Genomic DNA, 20,000 nt, shown 5'->3' with positions numbered 1-20,000 from the left:
CATACAACTACAAGGGTAAAAAACTGGTACGTGAAATAGTAAAGACTGTGCAGCGTGCCTTTGATACTTTCTTGCCTTTGCTGTTTGGACTCGAGCATTTAAAAGTTTTTTAAAAGTTTTATTTTTTTGGTGATTCAAAACCTGTATTAATCCTGTGTTACTTATTTCTGTATATATTTATTTGGTGTAAGAGAGAAACTTAGGAAGGAAATCTATACTTGTAAATTTTGAGATAAAGTGAAATAATGGATGTGTTTGTCAATGTGTTATCGTACTCTTCAGTTGTTTTTCTTTATCTGATACTGACATAAAAGGGAACATTAACAAATGGTGCTTGGAGTTTCAATTTTTACTTAAATGTTGAAGCTTAGGCACATTGTCAACGTGTGATTCTTTCATTTGCATAATTTGTACTAATGTACTGTTTCTGTATAATTCATAACAGTTTGACTTGGCTCTTTTGAAGTGGTTTGCTATTTCAATGATACACAGTGGTGTAACAGATTTACAGCTTATGATACCAGTTCTCAAGAAAATGCAGAATGAATAGTATTGTGGTATGATCGCTTGATAAGATAATGATGTTTGAATTAAATTAGAGACTCCCATAGACCTTAAGCTTTAATTTTTGCAATGTGTCATATGTATGTTTTTTGAACAAATACAGTGGAACAATTACTTAGCTTTTATCAAATCTTGTTGCACACACAAGTTCATGGAACCAAAATATATACACATGTACACATAGTTATTTGTAACCCAATCCATGCCCTTGTCCATGAATTTGTCAATCTGAGCTGAGCTTTTTTTTTTTTTTTTATCATGTAAGCTTACTTCTAAGCAGTGACAGTTTACGTTGTGATCACCCATTCTGCTTTCACTAGAACTGCAATAGTTTCAGTTGATGATAAATATTATAAACTCCTTTTACATGTATGTTAGCACAACATTATAAATCTTAATCCAGACTCTCAGTTTATATCACAGATTGACATGTAAGTTTACTGTTGGGCCAACAGCAAATGAGAGCTGTATGATCAATGGTTTCTCAGTTGCAGGGGGAGGGGGAAGTCATTTACAGCTTAGTCTTTTGTGAAGGACTATGACTCTCAAACTAGGAGGCAAGATTGCACTGGCTCTTAGTGCTGCAGCCTTGGGGGGCTAGTTGGTCTTTGGGAACCATCCCAGCGGTGACTGTCCTAAAAGCCTCTTGCTTGAGAGAGTGGGCATGTAACTTTGGCAAAGCACTCTCCACTATTATCAAATTTTAGCCCCGGTAGTTTGGACAGCAAAATGGGAAAATGAATGTGCAAATTATCATTATGTTAGTATATCTTTTATTTGTATGCAGTAGAAGTTAGAACTGTTAACAAGGACAACATTTTATTCTATTTGAAACAAAACAGGTGCACCATAACCAACCAGGAATCATTTGTTGATTTTTTCTGGATTTTGTTTTTGGTTGCGTTCTGTGCATGCATGTCATCGGAGCATGTGAAGTCATTGAACTGTTGTTGTTGATGTTTTTTATTTTTGTTTATATATTTTTATGTAGAACATTATTACACTGGAATGAAGCTGTGAATGATAGTTGCATTGTAGTATGGATTTTGTATTGTGTAATGCAAAATCATTCATTGTTATACAACTCAATGAACAAATAATAATGATACCTTTCTTTCCTTTTTTTTTTTTTTTTGATAGAGTTAAAGAGAAGACCTGTATGTTTCATTATTTTGTGCTTGCTGTGACTGATCTTTTAAGTCGATTTTCAAAAATGAAGAAGCAGCAGAACAAAATCAATCCATGTCAAACTACCCTTCACGTGTCACTGTTAATATTCTGCTGACTGTAAGGTCACAACAATGAAAACTTACACAAGAGTACGAGTCACTCAGTCAGTCACTCTCAAGTCTTTGAAATTATATATATGTATGTATATATATATATATGTATATATATATATATATATATATTAAAGCACTCACCTGAATGCCTCCAGGATCCCCCCCCCCTGCCCCCCCCCCCAAAAAAAAAAAAAAAAAAAAAATGTATGTAAAAAAAATGAACAAACAAAAACCAATAAAAAAAAAGATATCGGGATTTTTTTCCAGACGCTCAGCTCAAGCAGTGAGGATGATGAGTCGGAAGTGCAGGCGCCTAGTGCCGCCAGTGTGAGGCAGAGAGAGGGTACTGCTAGCACTAGAGGTGGGCATGGAGGAGGAGGAGGTAGGGGTAGGAAGAAGAGGGGTAGAGGAGGAGGAGGAGGAGGCGGGAGGGGTGGGAGAGGTGGGCGGGGCACCCCCACAGCCGCAGCTCTTGAGAGTGCTTCACAGTGGACAACAGGCGCTAAATTCCAGGTAGGAACGAAACACTTGTTGGTCCTCACTCACTAACTTTTTTTTTTTTCTTCTTCCAAGAAACTAACTCACTTCTTTTCTTTTCTTTTTTTTTCTTCCTTTTTTTTTTTTCTTTTTTTTTTTTTTTTTACTAACTTTTGCAAGAATAATACTTCACCTGCTTTTTATTTAAAAAAACAAACCCATTCATTTATTGATTTCAGTTTTATTATGATAAAAATTAAGAATGATAACTGTGTTGTTGCGTTTTATCATTGACTTTGTTGATTTGGGTTTTTTTTCGTTTTTTTGTTTGTTTTTTTAAACAAAAAAAGCTGCATGCGCTTTTTTTTTTTTTTTTAGCTTTGTTTTTTTTTCCCTTCCTGTTTTTTGTTGTTGTTTTTTTCTTCCTTTTTTTTTTTTTTTGGTTGTTGTCTTGTTTGTTTTTTTGTTGTTGTGAATGTCATTGATTGACATGTTAGCTCTCTTGTGCAAAAATGTTATGTGGGATATAGGAATCTATGAATTTTGAAAGTTCTTCACATTCTGGTTGGTTTGATGGCAATTATTACTCCCTTTTTGTTATCATGATTTAAAAAAAAAATTCACTAGGGTTATTTTTGAAAATCCTCTGAAGAGAAATAGGACACGTAAACTTAATGATTCTCTGGAAGAAAACGCAAACTATATCAAACACTATTATAACTTTTTGTTGTTGTTGTTCATTCATTTCCCAGTATTGTGTGTAAATTGTAGTAGTGACTGATGATATGCTGGGCAACAAAGGGGTTAAATGTGGGTGGTGCTTTAGAAAAAAGAATGTTTGGTATTCTGTTTGTTTATCATTGTTAACTAGTACCAGACTAAAAGTACTAGTGAAGAAAGAAGAAATGTTTAGTATACTACCTTGTTTGTTATTGTTAACTGGTACCAAACTGGTAGTACTAGGGGAAAAAGAAGAAGAACGTTTAGTGTACTATTAATGTTTATTATTGTTACCTAGTAATACCAAACTAGTATTGCTAGTAGTTTACCAGCAGCAATAGTAAATATCTGATCTTGTTGTTGATGTTGTTGGATTTGTTGCAGTCATCCCTAATGATAGTTTGTGTGATGTTTTTGTTGTCTGACCAGGGACTGACTATCATCAAGCCGATAGTGTATGGAAATGTGGCTCGCTACTTTGGTAAGAAGAGAGAGGAGGATGGTCATACCCATCAGTGGACGGTCTACCTGAAGCCGTACCGCAATGAGGTCAGATGCTTGTTGCGTTGCATTGTGTTAAGTTGCATTGTGTTGTATATGCATTGCATTCTGTTGTATTTCTTTTGCATTGCATTGTTTTTGGCCAACAGCAGAGTCGAGAGCTGTATGATCAATGGTTTCTCCTTTACAATGGGAAGTCATTTACAGTTTAGTCTTTTGTGAAGGACCACGACTCTCAGTCTAGGGGGCAAGATTGCACTGGCTCTTAGTGCTTGCATCCTTGGGGGCTAGTTGGCCTTTGGGAACCTTCCCAGCGCCGACTGTCCTAAAATTCTCTTGGCTGAGAGAATGGGGAAGACACTCTCCACTATTATTAGATTTTAGCCTAGATATTTGGGATAGCAGTCGTTTCCTCTGCTGTTGCGATGGTCATAGTCGAACACGACTATCATGTGCATAGTTTATATTGTATTGCATTGTTTGTATTGTGTTGATTTGCATCGCTTATTGTCATAACATATATTTAATTACACATACTTAACCGTGACCCAACTAGTGCAGACTCCGGCAGGGGTCTGACATTCCTGTCCTGTGCAAACTACTATCCGCCTATGCAGAGAAAACGAAAGTGCTATGGCCGATAACCTCCTGGAAGTAGGTAACCTCCCCTTTGTCCCCCTGGCTAGCACCGTCCTTTTTCCAGCAGCCATCATGACTCCTGTACCTGTGCTCTCCATACGGCTAAGATTTTTCGTAACCAGCCGCCGTGGCGAAGTGGTTAGCGTCGCGGACTGACGGCTGGGAGGACGCGGGTTCGAATCCCAGCGGAGGTGGGTTTTTCGGCCCGTGGCCGGCTCCTACCCACAGTTGAGTGTGCTGTGGGCTTAAATGGGGAGACTGGGACCACACAGTCGAGTGTCATCCACTTCAAGGATGCGTCTTTGGGTGTGTTGCTCTAATTACTTGACCAACACTGCAAGTGTCTGTATCTCTCGGGCCTGGTTAACGCCGGGATATCATTATGACAGGAAGCGTAGAGTACAGCCTTGTCACGCAGTCCCAAACCAAAATGGACCTCCATAGCAACATCGTCATCATCATCGTCATCCTCCTCCTCCTTCATCGTCATCAATATAAACAAAATAGTCTCAAAGTCTGTGGCCTTTCATGCCCTGCTCTCATGGTGACCTCAGTTTCGATACCCCTCCACTTCTGTGCTTGGGGTGAGTCCTGTCAATGTCGTCAGTATCGGCGGATTCGTCGGGGGCTGTTGTTTGAGGGACGTGGTGGCGGTCTCCACTGTGGGGGGAACGTTCACTCAGTCTGGCTCCGCGACTAAGCCATTATTGTCGTTAGTAGGGGGCTTAGTAGGTGGTGTCCTAAGTACGTAAAATCAGAACAGGCACCACTGAACACCACCGAAGTGACTCAGCAGCAGTGCAGGGTCTCCTCTGGTGTGTGGCCTCCAGGCGACCTAACATCGATGGTTCCCTGTGGACTGCCGACGCTGGAACTGCGACGGACGAACCCGGGTGTGGCCGTGTATGGGGGAATCTAAATGAGCGGCGTGGGAGTAATGCCACTGAAACGGTGCAGATGATGGGGCAGCAAAAAAAAAAAAAAAAAAAAAAAAAAAAAAAAAAAAAAGATTTTTCGTATTTTCTGTATGTCTCCAACCAGGTCACATAATTATGTAGCTTGATTGGGCGATCGCGCTAAAATTAAGGCGCGATCGCAGTCGATTCGCTAACACTCTGGGCCCTCTACTCTTGGCCCTCTCAACAACGCCAACCACATATATTTCTCTGTGTGAAACTTGGGCTGCTCGTCCCCGGGAGAGTGTGCTGTGTCATCAAAGCGATTCCTTGTCTGTTTTATGCATTTTCATAACAAAAATGATAAACTTTTTAAAATTTTTTTTTTTTTTTACTAATACTTTTGCGCAGAACATGTATTGCTTCCATGAAATGTGGTAAACAATTGTGCATGTATATTGTGTAATATATTTTTCAAGAAAAAGTTAAATTACTGACATGACCGCTTACTTATTTAGTTATGAACTTTTGTTGAGGAGAAAATTAAATTCTTTAATCCAGAAATGGCCACCTGAAATAATGTGTGTGTGTGTGTGCAGAGAAACGGATACATCTGTCTTTGTGTACACATGGGTTTCAATTACCCGGTTTTGTTAAGAGCTTAAGCGCTAATTAGTGGTCAGGCGTTTACTTTTATGAACTAGCATGATTATTGTATGATGACGATGATTATTATTAATCTTACTTAACTGGCTATTGAATTGCAGGACATGTCAGCTTACGTGAAGAAAGTCCATTTCAAATTGCACGAGAGCTATCCTAACCCCAACAGAGGTAGGTTTGTGTGCATTAGTGTGTCTGTATGTGTGTGTGTGTGTGTGTGTGTGTGTCTCACATGTCTGTGTTTCTGTGTGTGTGTGTGTATATGTCATGTGTGCACAATTGTCTCTTGTCTGATTGTGGTGTGTATGTATGTGTGTGTGTGAACATATGTTTATATAGGAAATGCTTTTTTCTTTCTGTAATCTGTGTGTGTTACTTCCTCTTGTTATTGAACATGTTTTCTGTAACTTGGGAGAGTTTTCTCCCTTACTTTTTACTACAGATGGCCCATTCCTTCTAATAAAAACTGGGGGTTATATCAGTTTGTCTGAATACAATGAGACCTTCCTTAGAGACTGAACTTCCTGATATTAAGATCTTGGGGTGGCATGTATGGTGTAAAGTATGGTCTTAACTAAAAACAAGGAGGTGTATTCAGCTGGGGTACAACAAGTAAATGTTCACATGTGATCGGCGCAATAGCCGAGTGGTTAAAGCGTTGGACTGTCAATCTGAGGGTCCCGGGTTCGAATCATGGTGATGGCGCCTGGTGGGTAAAGGGTGGAGATTTTTACGATCTCCCAGGTCAACATATGTGCAGACCTGCTAGTGCCTGAACCCCCTTCGTGTGTATGTGCAAGCAGAAGATCAAATACGCACGTTAAAGATCAGTGGGTTATGGAAACAAGAACATACCCAGCATGCACACCCCCGAAAACGGAGTATGGCTGCCTACATGGCGGGGTAAAAACGGTCATACACGTAAAAGCCCACTCGTGTGCATACGAGTGAACGCAGAAGAAGAAGTTCACATGTAACATTATTCAAGGAAACAAGAAGGCTGGAATTGTCCATTTTGTAGTAACTGACTTGAAACCTTTTTTTTTTTTCATGTCAAAAGTATGAAGATTTGTGATCTAAGTATTTACATAATATTGTCCATTTCGAAAGTCATAAACTGTATTTTGTGAGAGTTTCAGAGGAGAGTTTTCTTGATTCTTCTAGGTTTTTTTAATATTTTTTGCATTTAAGCTCAGATCTCAGATTTTGAATTCAGACCAAAATATACAAAATAGAGGTATTGCTATAACTATAAGACAAAAACCCAGTTAATTTTAGTCTCACGAAACATAGTTCTTTTCTTTGAATTTGCAAACTATGTATGTGTGTTATGTAATTAGTAATATATCTGTCAAATGTGGCTGTGGCCTTTTCAATAAACTAGTGTCAGTGAAGAGAAAAGAAGAAAGGTGAGTGCAACTTCAGGTAGATGGTTTGCTCAGTGATCGATCTCTTCAGTGTGGCCTGTGTGTTGCAGTGGTGTTGAAGCCACCCTACGAAGTGACGGAGACTGGATGGGGGGAGTTTGAGATCATCATCAAGATCTACTTCAACGACCACAACGAGAGACCAGTGAGTTGACCTGTTTACACTGTTGGTACGTTTTTGCAAGGCTGTGGCAGCAGGCTGAGATAAATGCAAGAAAAGCATGGGAAGAAAAAAAAAATCATGCTTCTTAGTTTCAGTCATACCCCACCTCCTACCCCTCACCGCCGCAACTATTGAAGATAATGGGGGTGAAAGTATGTGTCCCTATGTTCCTTTCCTGCTGTCAGCATACTGGAATTGTAATCATTATGAAATACAACTTCCACTGTGAAAGAACCTAAATGAAGCATGTCTTGGTGACGTCCTTGTCAGTGATTGGGGGCTGTGCACTGTGACCTGTTCTCTTTCTCAGTCAGTGTTATTAGAAATGATTATACATTCTTTACACATCCGTTTGCATTAAGACATGATCTAGTAGCTATCCTTTCATCAGATAATGAAGACATCCTATTTTCACTCGCCAGATATATTGTAGAAGCATACAACATTCGAAGGAAAAGATTAACCGAACGATCGTTTTAACATGATAGAAACATAATGCAGAATAAAATATAAGATCTATAACTCAATTTAGATTGGTAAATAACCAAAAAGAGGCTCGGCTGCAAAGTTGGATGGTCATATGTTCGAATTAATTACTTAGTATTATGCATGAGTAATATGGAATATGTTGTATTCATGTTGTGGGTGTGAATGTATGAGTGTTTGTGTGTTTATGAATATGTACTTATTTGCTTGTTATTTCCCCTTATTTTTTTGTTTTACTTTTTCTTTTCATCGTCTACTAAAATAAGCTGAATAATCCCCCTTGGCACTAGAGCTGTAAAACGCTATTTGCCAATAAAAAATTTGTCCTTGTCCTTGTCTCTCTGTATGTCCGTTGTGAACCTCTGCCCCTCTGACATGGGCAGAGGGCCTGGTTCGGTAAAATTTTGGTCCTTGTCCTTGTCTCTCTTTGTATGTATTGTGAATAAATAAGTATGTTGTGATGTAAGCGTGTGTGTGTGGGGTGGTGGTGGTGGTGTTGGTGTGTGTGTGTGAGGGAGGGGGAGAGAGAGAGAGAGAGAGATTGATTATGGACTTGATAATTGGGCACTCTTTCTGTACAGTGTGTTGTATTTTGTGCCCAGGATGTGTGGGGTGACTGGTGGTATTTTAGGGTTTTGTATGCGTGTTATTACAATATAATTTTGTGAATTGAGGTTACTTTTGTTTATGTTCAGTCTAGTTCTTTTGTGAAATATTGAATTAATGGTTAGCATCAGAGGCATCCCCTTGGTGAATGTGCATGAATGTGACTGTACTTGCGCCACTGCATCCGTTGAATGATAAAATAAATGAACCTATGATAAAAAAAGATTTTGAAAAAAAAAACTTTTTCTCCAGGTGACGATCTACCACCTGCTGAAGTTGTTCCAGAGTGAAACAGACATCATGCTGGGGAAAAAATCCTTGGTGGCGGAGTTCTACGACGAACTGGTGAGTGGTAAAAAAGATGATAAAATGACAATAGTAATAACAATGGTGATGATAATAACAATGATAATATAGTAATAATAGTAATGATAATTAGAATAATAGTAGTAAAATATATTCGTATGGATATTGATGGATGTGGAAATTTATATAGCGCCTATCCTCGGTTGGAGACCAAGCTCTAAGCACTTTATAAACATGAGGTCATTTGCACAACAGGCTGCCTACCTGGGTAGAGCTGACTGATAGCTGCCATTAGATGCTCATCATTCGTTTTCTGTGTCATTCAGTCAGGTTTCTGTCACGCACACGTATACTCATACGGACATGTATGACCAGTTTGTTTATTTACCCCGCCATGTAGGCAGCCAGGCATATATAGCCATATATCAAGCTAAAGCTTGTGCAGAAAATATCAAAAGTGCTTTCACGCCCACCTTTCACATCCGTGCACAATTCTGAAACAAAGGGATCGAGACAAAAGCTTCCAAACACATGGGACAGAAAGTGACTGTAAGAGGAGATCACTCCAAGTGCAGGATGCAGGGGCAGAGAAAGAGCAGCAGCCGATTGAGGAGTGTTCAAATCTGGGAACACGGAAACAGAGTGGATCTGAAAGAAGATAGTTGAGAGAGCGAGATGGGGTGTGGAGGTGAAGGTAAGTCATCAGACACATGGAAACGGATTCATGCCGCACACAGAGACTTAATAACTGCAGGACTGGTTCTGCAATGATAAAGTTAATAGGATAAGAATTATCAGCTTAAAGAAGCATTAAGAATCATAAACATTTTACCGTCGGCTTCATCCAGAACGTCATACAAATGCTGCTGTTTGCAAGCAATAACTTTAAACTTGTGACAGTGCAGTAGTCAGATAGTTGGAGTGCCGGATTCTCGCCCAAGTTTTCTGAGTTCGATTCCTGTCACGCTTGATTAGTTAATGGCATAAGGGTGGAGATTTTTCCAATCTCGCATGTCTACAAATGTGCAGACCTGGTAGTGCCTGAACCTCCTTCGTGTGAATACACATGCAGAAGATCAAATATGCCCATGATTGAAGGCATGTCTAATCAGTTATTTTCAGCCATTTTTGTTCAAAATTTATAGCTAAAAAAACTTCTCAGTCTTGTTTCAAACTTTAAATTGGCGGCAGTGGAAAGAAGTAACGTATGTGCTTCTACTCTCTTATGGGACTGCTAAAAGTGAAAGTAAAGGTAAATGAACACTGTGTTAAGCAGGCCACACCAGGTGGTCAAGGGATTGAATAGGGCACTTCCGGCGGGCCATATTGGGCGATTCAGGGGGCAGAGGGTTTTAAACAATGATATTTGTGCATTTTTGCCATGCAGAGATAAGAGTGATGGCATATGGCTTGTGGTTGACACTTAAAATCAAGAGTTCGGCACAGTATGACATGAATTTATTGATATAATGAATCCAAAGTGATATTTGTCATCTCAAGCTTACCTTTGCGTGATTTGCGTGGTCAAAGATGGAAAAAGCAGCTCAGAGATAGAGGCACAAACTGAATGGGTCAGTGCAGATGATTTCTCAGACCCAAAAGATGGATTCTTGTTGCTAGTTTGCCGACTGAGTCTATACTAAAAGTTAATACAATAAACATAGAAATAGAGTAAAAAAAAAAAAAAAAAAAAAACCACCACTGAAAATGGGTTACATCTACTTATGGTAATATTGTTTAAATTTTGCACAAAAATTGCTGTTAAAATAGGTCCCTGATTTTAGGATGCTAGGATTTTTACCCAGGTAGTCTGTGCTTTGGTGCAGGTGTTCTGTATTTTGGTGCAAGTGTACCATATTTTTGGTCCAGATGTTCTGTATTTTGGTGCAAGTGTATTGTTTTTAATACATATGTTCTGTATTTTGGTACAGGCGTACTGGTTTTGGTACAGGTGTTCTGTATTTTGGTGTGGGTGTACTGTCTTTTTATACAGGTGTACTGGGTTTTGGTGCAGGTGCACTGGGTTTTTGGTACATATGTTCTCTGTGATTTTGGTACATCCGTTCTGTGTTTTGGTGCAGGTGTTCCAAGACCCAACCAGCTCCATGCAGCAGATGTTGTCCAACGTGCGGCCCATCTGTGTGGGGACTTACAAGCACGAGACTGACTGTGAGTGCTGTCGGTGTCATGTGTATTTTTTTATTTATTTCTTTGTGTGAGGAAGGTGGCAGAATGGTTTAGACACTTAGCCGCCAGTACAGTGCCCATGAGGGTCTGGGTTTGAATTCTGGTCTGACGGGCGCAATAGCCGAGTGGTTAAAGCGTTGGACTGTCAATCTGAGGGTCCCGGGTTCGAATCTCGGTGACGGCGCCTGGTGGGTAAAGGGTGGAGATTTTTACGATCTCCCAGGTCAACATATGTGCAGACCTGCTAGTGCCTGAACCCCCTTCGTGTGTATATGCAAGCAGAAGATCAAATACGCACGTTAAAGATCCTGTAATCCATGTCAGCGTTCGGTGGGTTATGGAAACAAGAACATACCCAGCATGCACACCCCCGAAAACGGAGTATGGCTGCCTACATGGCGGGGTAAAAACGGTCATACACGTAAAAGCCCACTCGTGTGCATATGAGTGAACGCAGGAGAGGAGGAGAATTCTGGTCTGGCCCTTTCTCTCAGGTCTGTCTGGAAAATTCAGCTGAGCATCTAGTTATTCAGATGAGACAATGAACTTGGGTTCCGTGTGCAGCATGCTCTTGGCACACCGAAAAAAGAACCATTTGCAACAATAGTGTTGCCCTCTGGCAAAATTCTGTAGAAGAAATTCACTATGATAGGTACACAAATCTGTCTGTCTGTATATATATAGGTGCATATCTGTTAAGCATGTGTGGGTGTATGTGTGAATGTGTGTCTTCATGTTTTACATTTATTTGCTTATTTATCATCATTGTTGTCTTATTTATTTAATTATTTATTATTATTATTATTTTATCATTATTATCATTACTACTACCTTTTTTTATATCATAATTATTATTTTTTTTATTTATATATGTAAGCTTATCTATTATTTATTCACCTTTTTTTTTTTTTCTCAAGGCCTGACTAAGTGCGTTGGGTTACGCTGCTGGTCAGGCATCTGCTTGGCAGATGTGGTGTAGCGTATATGGATTTGTCCGAACGCAGTGACGCCTCCTTGAGCTACTGAAACTGAAACTATATAGACATATACATGCACACACGGCCTGACTAGCATGTGGGTTATGCTGCTGCCTGGTATATGCCGGGCGGATGTGGTGTAGCATGCATATGGACACTGAAACTGCGAAGGAAGCAAGAGAATCTCTGAGGCTACAGGGGGGGAACCCACACTCACTTGGATTTTCTTCCACTCCACAAGACCTTGAGGGGTGGTGTGCACGCTAGTCATTCGGATGATAAAAATTGCCTTTCTTTTTTTTCTCTCCCATGTTTGGATTGAGAGTTCGTTACTGGAGTTAACTCTTTTGGGTCCTGTGGCGTTAAAATAAAATGCATTCTGCTAGTGTGTGTGCTGGGTACATGTGCTGTGTGTGAATGATTGTGTGTGTGTGTGGTGTATGTGTGTAGGGTTTGTATTGGTTTGAACTGAGACAGACAGCAAGGTTGGGATTATTAGATAAGTTGTACCATTGTTGTTATTTCTTTTCGTTTTTCTTTTTGTGTGTGTGTGTGTGTGTGTTAATTCATAGTTGTTGGTATTGTTGCCATTTTTGTTGTTTTTCTATTGTTGATAACGGTTGATCATTGTATAGTTAGTTATATTCATCATGTTTTGTTGCAGAAAACTTTCATAAGCACTCATAAATTCAGAAAGTATGAGTGCTTATGAAAGTTTTCTGCAACAAAACATGATGAATATAACTTTCTGAATTAAAGGACAAGACTTTATTTCTTTTCTTTAAAAAAAAAAAAAAAAAATCATAGTTGTTGATATTGTTGCCAGTTTTTTGACTCACTTGTGTAAACAAAATGAGTCTGTGTTTTAACCCGGTGTTCGGTTGTCTGTGTGTGTGTGTGTGTCCGTGGTAAACTTTAACATTGACATTTTCTCTGCAAATACTTTGTCAGTTGACACCAAATTTGGCATAAAAATAGGAAAAATTCAGTTCTTTCCAGTCATCTTGTTTAAAACAATATTGCACCTCTGGGATGGGCACAAAAAAAAAAAGAAAAAAAAAAAGAAGCCTAATTATATGCAAACTGCATTTACTGTTATATTTATATTTTTTGTATTCTCAAAACTTGGCACTTTGACCTCTTATTCTGACACAACAACAAGAGGAATCATTATTATCATTTTTTGTTCAAACAGGAACTTCTTTTGCTAAGCATGGAAGTTTTTTTTTATTTAGCAAACGTTTTGGTGCAGATAGTAAAAAAGGGAAATTACTCTGTAATTAATGCTAGGGGACTTAATTTGCTTTAAACTGATCCTTCTCATCTTAAACATTACATTTTGAAATTATACTCAATACATAAAAAGCTTGTGTGTTTTACTCTCAGTGTACAGGGCTTTCACTATGTTCATTCGCCCAAGTGGTCTACAAATGCAGAACACATTTTAACGATTAGATTTTTTTTTTTTTTTTTTTTTAAAGTGTATCACAAGTGAGTCTTGAAGGCTTTGCCTCTCTTGTTTTTTTTTTTTCCCCCCAGTCGAGGAGAAGAAGGAGAGAACCCTGAACAACATCCTTTTGGCCAAGAACAAGATCCGCTACGAGATCTCGGAGCTGAACGACCGGCTCAAGGCCAGCAAAGAGGCCAATGCCAAGCTGAAGGCGGAGATTGCCAAGCTGGAGGCCGAAGAGAAGACAGACCCCGACGTCGTTTTGTAGCGTTTGGTTAAAAAGTATGTAGGGTGGGTGGGAGTGTGAGGGGGATGGGGGGTGGAGGGGGAGGGGGGGGGGGGAGTTTGTATTGCATTGTATGATATTATTACTTGTTGCACAACAGATTTCTCTGTGAGAAATTTGGGTCTCTCTCTCTCTGTCTCTCTCTCTCACTCTCGCATAGAATAAGTATTGCCAGATTTAGACTGAGAACGCTTGGCCTAAACGCATATCCAAGGTGGTTTTATACTGACCCATCCACACTCTCCCCTTGTCCAGTGTGTACCCAAAGAGAGGATGAAATACTCCGGGCCTGGGAGAGTCTCTTGCTGAGTCTCAATCCCAGCCTCATGATCCCTGCCTTCGTGGGATGGCATACGAGGCATGGTACCCGCGCTTAGGCACCCAGCGAAAATCCGACCCCCAACAGAGAAAGGAAAGACAGGATCGACTTAGAGGTAGAGAAAAACGAACGAATCGAGGGGGCCGAGTCGAATTGAGTACACAGAATGTAAGAATACAATACAGACAAGCCGCATGCAGCAAAGTAAGGCCAAATGAATACGCTTTAATAGCCAAAAAAAGCGTAAGACGAGACAGAGCGTAAACCTGACAAGATGGCGTGGAGAGCCTTGGCCAAAGGAATGATTCAGTGCTTATAGCTTTTAGAGGCGTTAGATTGGCTAAGAGCGGACTGGGCAAGTCGGCTCATCTTTACACTGTTAGCCGCTCGAAATTTGGCCAAGCAGAGCAAACCGATAGGCCTAGTTTGCATCAGTTTGACATGGTAAATATATGTATCACCAAACATGGAGTATAATACAAACTCCTCCTTTTTGTTTGATTGTAAAGCATATGATAATGTTCGTGACAAATCCGTCATTTTCCAGACAAGTATTGCAAGGTGTAGGGATGTCATGGGTGTGCTGAAAATGAATTTTGATGACGATACAGTAAGATCACTGGCGAAGTTTATTGCTGAAGCATATAGTATTTGAACAAAAAGAGTAACATATGTTAAGAGCTCTATTACCCAGCTAGACAAATGAAAAAAAAGAAGAGATTTTTGGTTGTATTAACTTGAAAATGGATGGTCAAGAGTTAGTTTACTTAACTACAAGTTGGTTGGTTTTTGTTGGTTTTTTTTGTTTTTTGTTTTTTTTCTGTTTGATTTTTGTTTAATTGTTTTCACTATTATTGTTCTGATTGTACCCCCATGTCACCAGAGCTAATGACATTGAATATTACAGTGTTTAGTGTTCTCTCTCTCTGTGTGACATTGAATAGTTCAGTGTTCTCTCTCTCTGATATTGAATATTTCAGTGTTCTCTCTCTCTCTGACATTAAATATTTCAGTGTTCTCTCTCTCTGATATTGAATATTTCAGTGTTCTCTCTCTCTCTGACATTGAATATTTCAGTGTTCTCTCTCTCTGACATTGAATAGTTCAGTGTTCTCTCTCTCTCTCTCTGTGACATTGAATATTTCAGTGTTCTCTCTCTCTCTGTGACATTGAATATTTCAGTGTTCTCTCTCTCTGACATTGAATAGTTCAGTGTTCTCTCTCTCTCTCTTGCTCCTTGGGAGAAGGCATCACCACTCTACCCTAATGGGAGGAAAGAGACAGTACAGACTTCAGGTGGGGGCGGGAGGAGGAAGGAGGAATGTGGCAGAATGGTTAAGATGCTGCCAGGGTCTCCTCTGGTGTGTGGCCTCCTGGCGACCTAACATCGATGGTTCCCTGCAGACTGCCGACGCTGGAACTGTGACGGACGAACCCGGGTGTGGCTGTGAATGGGGGAATCTAAATGAGTGGCGTGGGAGTAATGCCACTGAAATGGTGCAGATGATGGGGCAGCAAAAACAAAACAAAACAAAACAAAAACAAAACAAAAACAAAAAATGATGCTCGTCTGCCAACACAAGAGTCTGTGAGGGCCTGGTTTCGATTCCCGCTCTTTCCCTTTCTCGCCTTAAACATCTAGTCAATCGGAGGAGACGATAAACGGAGGTTCCGTGTGCAGCAGGCACTTAGCGCACTGAAAAAGAACCCATGGCAACGAAAGTGTTGTCCTCAGGCAAAAATTCTGCAGAAGAAATCCACTAGGCTCCAGGCCTGGCTATTTGGGTTGTGGGTTATGCTGCTGGTCAGGCATCTGTCTAGCAGATGTGGTGTAGAGTATATATGGATTTGACAGAACACAGTGACACACCTTGAGAAACTGAAACTAGGACAAGATGGTGGTGCATGTGGTCGGGGGGGGGGGGGGGGGGGGGTGATGGTGATGAAAGCAAGAAAACACAGAAAGCATTATTAATGTTTGAGAATGGAGAGAGAGAGAGAGAGAGAAAGAGAGCACAGCTGACAGTGACTGACCAAAAGATTGGAAGGTGGGGTGGGGTTGTTGAGTATGTGAGGGGTCCAGGGGAGAGAGTGAGGGGTGTGTGGGGGAAAGACTAAAGATCTAATGGAGGTGGATGCAGGGGGGTAAGAATTATGTTCCAGTACAGGGCTCGAACCCATAGACAGTTGCATCCTAGTTGGGTGTATTGGGCTAACGTTCCACTGTGCGTGAGTGTTTGAGAGTATGTGTGACAGAGAAGTAATGCTTGTTTTATGGTTGAATGTTCCTTGTGTGGTCAAAAAGATGTTATTTTTGAAGGATGCATGGTTATGTCTGTTTTTTGTTGTTATTGTTGTTGAGAAACACATACGTGTTACAATTTTATACTGCCATGTTTTTCTATTATGCTTTTTTTTTTTTTTTTTTTTTTTTTTTTTGTTACAAAAAGGAATAAATGAAACTCGTGATAATGTTTTTTGTTGCTGTATCCATGGTTGGTTGTGTTGGTTTTCTGCATCATGTTGCCTTTTAGTTGTGCGCGTGTGTGTGTGGAGCATGCATGTGTGTGTGAGCACACATGAGTGTGTTTGGAACTGTGTGTACATAAGTGTGTGCGTGTGTGTACTTGGGTTTGTGCATCAAATTTTGATAATAAAATGAATTATGTGTATTCATTTAAAAAGTATGAATGCCAGTTAGATGAGTATGAATTTGCATGTGTATGCTGGGGTACATGTGTGTGCATGTGCATGCAAGTGAGCAGATGAACTTTTATAAAAGTTTTTGTGCATGGAAGGGAGAGAACTGTGTGTGTGTGGGGGGGGGGGAGTTGTAAAGAAAAAAAAAAGGAACGAACATTCTGATTTTGCTAACTCTTTTTCTGCACAGAAACTGCTAGCATAATTTTAAAAATATTTTTTGACAAGAAACTACTCACACAATTACTGAAACATATAGTGCACATACTTGATATACATACACATGATATACATACACGTGTGTGTATACACTCATAGCCTTAATAATTACATGCACCATATTACATGCAGACATATGTCTAATGTACTTACTCCGTCTCATAAGTACATTTTCATACATGCATACCTACGCAATCGGGCATGAGATTGTCCAGTCTATCATTGGCACTCAGAATGGGGGGAAATTTTGCACGAAGTGACACACACACACACACACACACACACACACGCACGCATTAATACACAGTATGAAAATTGGAAAGATGTGCTCAAGACAATTCATATGACACAGAACAGAAGAAAAGTGAACATTGATAAAAACAAAGGTGACTGAGGGAAAGAATCATTCTTGTGTTAAAAAAGAAGAAAAAAAAAAGGGCAACACACTCAAATGAACACTTGAACAAAAGAACAGGTTGCGCAATTTTTAATTTACCATCACCTAGTGCTCCTACCACCTTTCTTTTTTACCTTGAACTATAGCTCTCTCTCTCTCTCTCTCAAGAAAGCAAGAAAGAAAATCCAAAGATGAGAAACTGGGCGCCCCTACTCAGCCCAAAAGTTAAGTCGATCTCAAAATACTCTTTTTTCTTTTTTTCTTTTTTTTTTAATCACTCGACCCAATATAAGCAGGCAAATTTCATACAAACCATTAGAATATGTCACTAAGTGATTAATTTCAATTCAATATGCTTAACAAACCTCAAGGAAGGGTTGTGATGATAATTTTAATGCTACAAATAGCATGTATTCTTCGTTCGTGGGCAAATCCCACGTTCACTGGTGTGTACATGAGTGGGCTTTTACGTGTATGACCTTTTTTTACCCTGACATTTAGGCAGCCATACTCCGTTTTCGGGGGATAGCATATGTTCAACTTTACAAGTACAATGACATTTGAAATTAAGATAGTAATAGAAAAATATGAATATATATAAGTGAGCAATTAACTCAGTACGGCCAGTCCTCTCTTCTCCTCTACACAGACCCCTCGGATGTCCAGTGGGTGTCTGAATGACCCAACCTTTTTAGCTTCCGTCGTCAGAACTGTGGTATTCTTTGTCAACATTCACCTCTTCAGTATCAGAGCGTTCCGCTTGCAATATTTTGACGGTGGTAATTGGGATGAAACGCTGTTAATGTTGTCTCTTTCGCCGTTTGTATGGAGAGAGTTAAGGATTCTGTAGTATCGAGAATTAGGAGCAACATTGCTGAAGGCATCTGCATATCCTTGTTCAGCACTTTGTGCTCCCATAAGTTACAGCTATATCTAAAAAGAAAACCTTGTACCCCAGTAGGTACACTACCATGGAGGGGAAGTGTGTGTGTGGTGGGGGGTTGGGGGGGGGAGAGCAGATAAGTGTTTTCCGGTAGAGATTAACCTGACCTCTGAATCTGAATCCAGATTGATTCATTAGCCATCAACTTTGATGATTACACAGTGTTGCAAGCGCACTTGTTAGGAAACTGAAAATAAGTAAAATTAGAACGAATTCAAAGTTGTTAGTGAAAACAGAGAAAACAAGAGAGATCCCCAGTTTTTCATGTCTTCAGTTGAGCCAATCCGGCTACCGTACATAGCGATCCCTGCCAGGGGACAATACAAGCCCCAATAGCTTCATAGATCCTTTTAGCCCGCCACGATTTCTCGCAATCCCATGATACTCTCTCACATTTCTATAAATGATATCTCTGCTGATATCTATAACAATTGGCCAGATTGTTAACATAATCCTTTTGATGCCGTGGGTTCTTTTTCAGTGCACCATGTGCATGCTGCACATAGAACCTTGGTATATCGTCTTGTCCAAATGACTATTGTATCATAGACAGTTTGATTTTCCCAGTCAAAGTTGGGAGAAAGCGTGAGAACGGGAATCGAACCCAGACCCCAACGGACACAGTGTCGACAGATGAGCATCAGTCTTATCCATTCTGCCACCTTTACTCCTTTTATAATAATAATAGTGATAGTAATAATGTACATCAGTTTATATAGCGCACTTTCTCTCTAATAGCTCAGGGCGCTTTACATGAAAATTTTTTTTACAAGTTACATAAAACATCCATGACCACTCCTCAAACAACCCTCCCCCTTCCCCCCCCCTCCCCCTACACACACACATTCTCCCTCTCCCACTCTACATACAGCCAAAGTGAGCTGGTGTTGGAGAACAAGGAAGCTGAGAGTGCTTATAGATAGGTTTTTAAAAAAGATGAGTGGGGGGGAGGGGGGGGAGAAGGTGTGTTTTTAATGGAAAATATACCTGTCTTATATCTTCATATGTTTAAACATGAGAGTTTTTATGATTGAGGAAAACACCTTCATTATTTGTTGAGAAAGTTTAATTTATGTATCCTTATTTATCATCATCCTTTTTTTTTAACTTATGTTTTTGTGTTGTTTCACGTTGTTCGCTTTGTCCAAATTAATTAGATGTTTTATTTTTTCATGTGCTTGCTTTCCTGTGCACAGAAAAAAAACCGACGACATTTCTTGCGTCTGCACTTCCCGATAAATGAAAGCGCATGCAGTATCAATAGTTTTACTATTAATTTTTTCTTTCCCTCCGAACAACCAACTTTTGAAGGGAATGAACTCGGTGCTTGTGAGCACAAAAAACAAACCCACAAACAACATAGTTGCTGCCCGTGCAATGTCACATGCGCATGCGTGCCAAACATGGCGCAGAGTTCAACATTCGCTTTTGCTTTGAGCACCGACAAGTTTCTGCATGTCTTTGAGACCCTGTGCCGTTTGTTAAGTCACCCACCCGTGCCAGAGCTGCAGAGAAGGGAGCGACAACCCTTCTCCAGTTCTGAAATCATTGGACATTTGACTCGTGCTTGAGGAGGTACTAAAGAAATTGACTCGACGCTGTGTTGACAAGGTGAGTTCTGTTCTCGCAAACGCCCGTAGAGATCAATAACTTTAGAAACAGACTGTAACTTTGTCAGTGATTAAAATTTAATGACACGACGGGTAAAAGGATTCTGCGAACCAGAGTACCGCGAAAGTGTTTTTCTTTTCTTTTTTTTATATTCTTTTCTTTATGATATCCATTACGGCG

At 40.0% G+C, this 20,000-nt stretch overlaps 3 protein-coding genes across 4 annotated transcripts in view; 2 read left to right on the top strand and 1 right to left on the bottom strand.

The window, feature by feature from the left end:
• LOC143301806 (YEATS domain-containing protein 4-like) overlaps positions 1-15,849 on the top strand; it is a 17,014-nt gene extending 1,165 nt beyond the window's left edge. Inside the window, exons 2-9 of one of the 2 annotated variants that reach the window (XM_076616201.1) lie at positions 2,115-2,360; positions 3,474-3,593; positions 5,848-5,914; positions 7,221-7,315; positions 8,678-8,770; positions 10,813-10,900; positions 13,435-13,627; positions 15,198-15,849. In XM_076616201.1, the coding sequence (XP_076472316.1) occupies positions 2,115-2,360; positions 3,474-3,593; positions 5,848-5,914; positions 7,221-7,315; positions 8,678-8,770; positions 10,813-10,900; positions 13,435-13,613 (888 nt within the window). In that variant the 3' untranslated portion in view covers positions 13,614-13,627; positions 15,198-15,849. The remainder of the gene's footprint in view (positions 1-2,114; positions 2,361-3,473; positions 3,594-5,847; positions 5,915-7,220; positions 7,316-8,677; positions 8,771-10,812; positions 10,901-13,434; positions 13,628-15,197) is intronic. The other variant, XM_076616202.1, reaches the window with a different exon arrangement.
• Positions 1-20,000, bottom strand: part of LOC143302118 (uncharacterized) — a 163,667-nt gene that overhangs the window by 127,225 nt on the left and 16,442 nt on the right. The gene's annotated exons all lie outside the window — the stretch shown is intronic.
• The window catches only part of LOC143302117 (uncharacterized), a 52,205-nt gene continuing 51,719 nt past the window's right edge, over positions 19,515-20,000 (top strand). The window contains exon 1 of the mRNA XM_076616663.1: positions 19,515-19,820. The gene's annotated coding sequence lies outside the window, so the exon portion shown is untranslated. The remainder of the gene's footprint in view (positions 19,821-20,000) is intronic.

Source organism: Babylonia areolata, chromosome 28 (assembly GCF_041734735.1).
Source record: "Babylonia areolata isolate BAREFJ2019XMU chromosome 28, ASM4173473v1, whole genome shotgun sequence".
Taxonomy (NCBI): Eukaryota; Metazoa; Mollusca; class Gastropoda; order Neogastropoda; family Buccinidae; genus Babylonia; species Babylonia areolata.
Note: the sequence above shows the minus strand (reverse complement) of the source record. Positions and strands in the feature narration are given on the sequence as shown.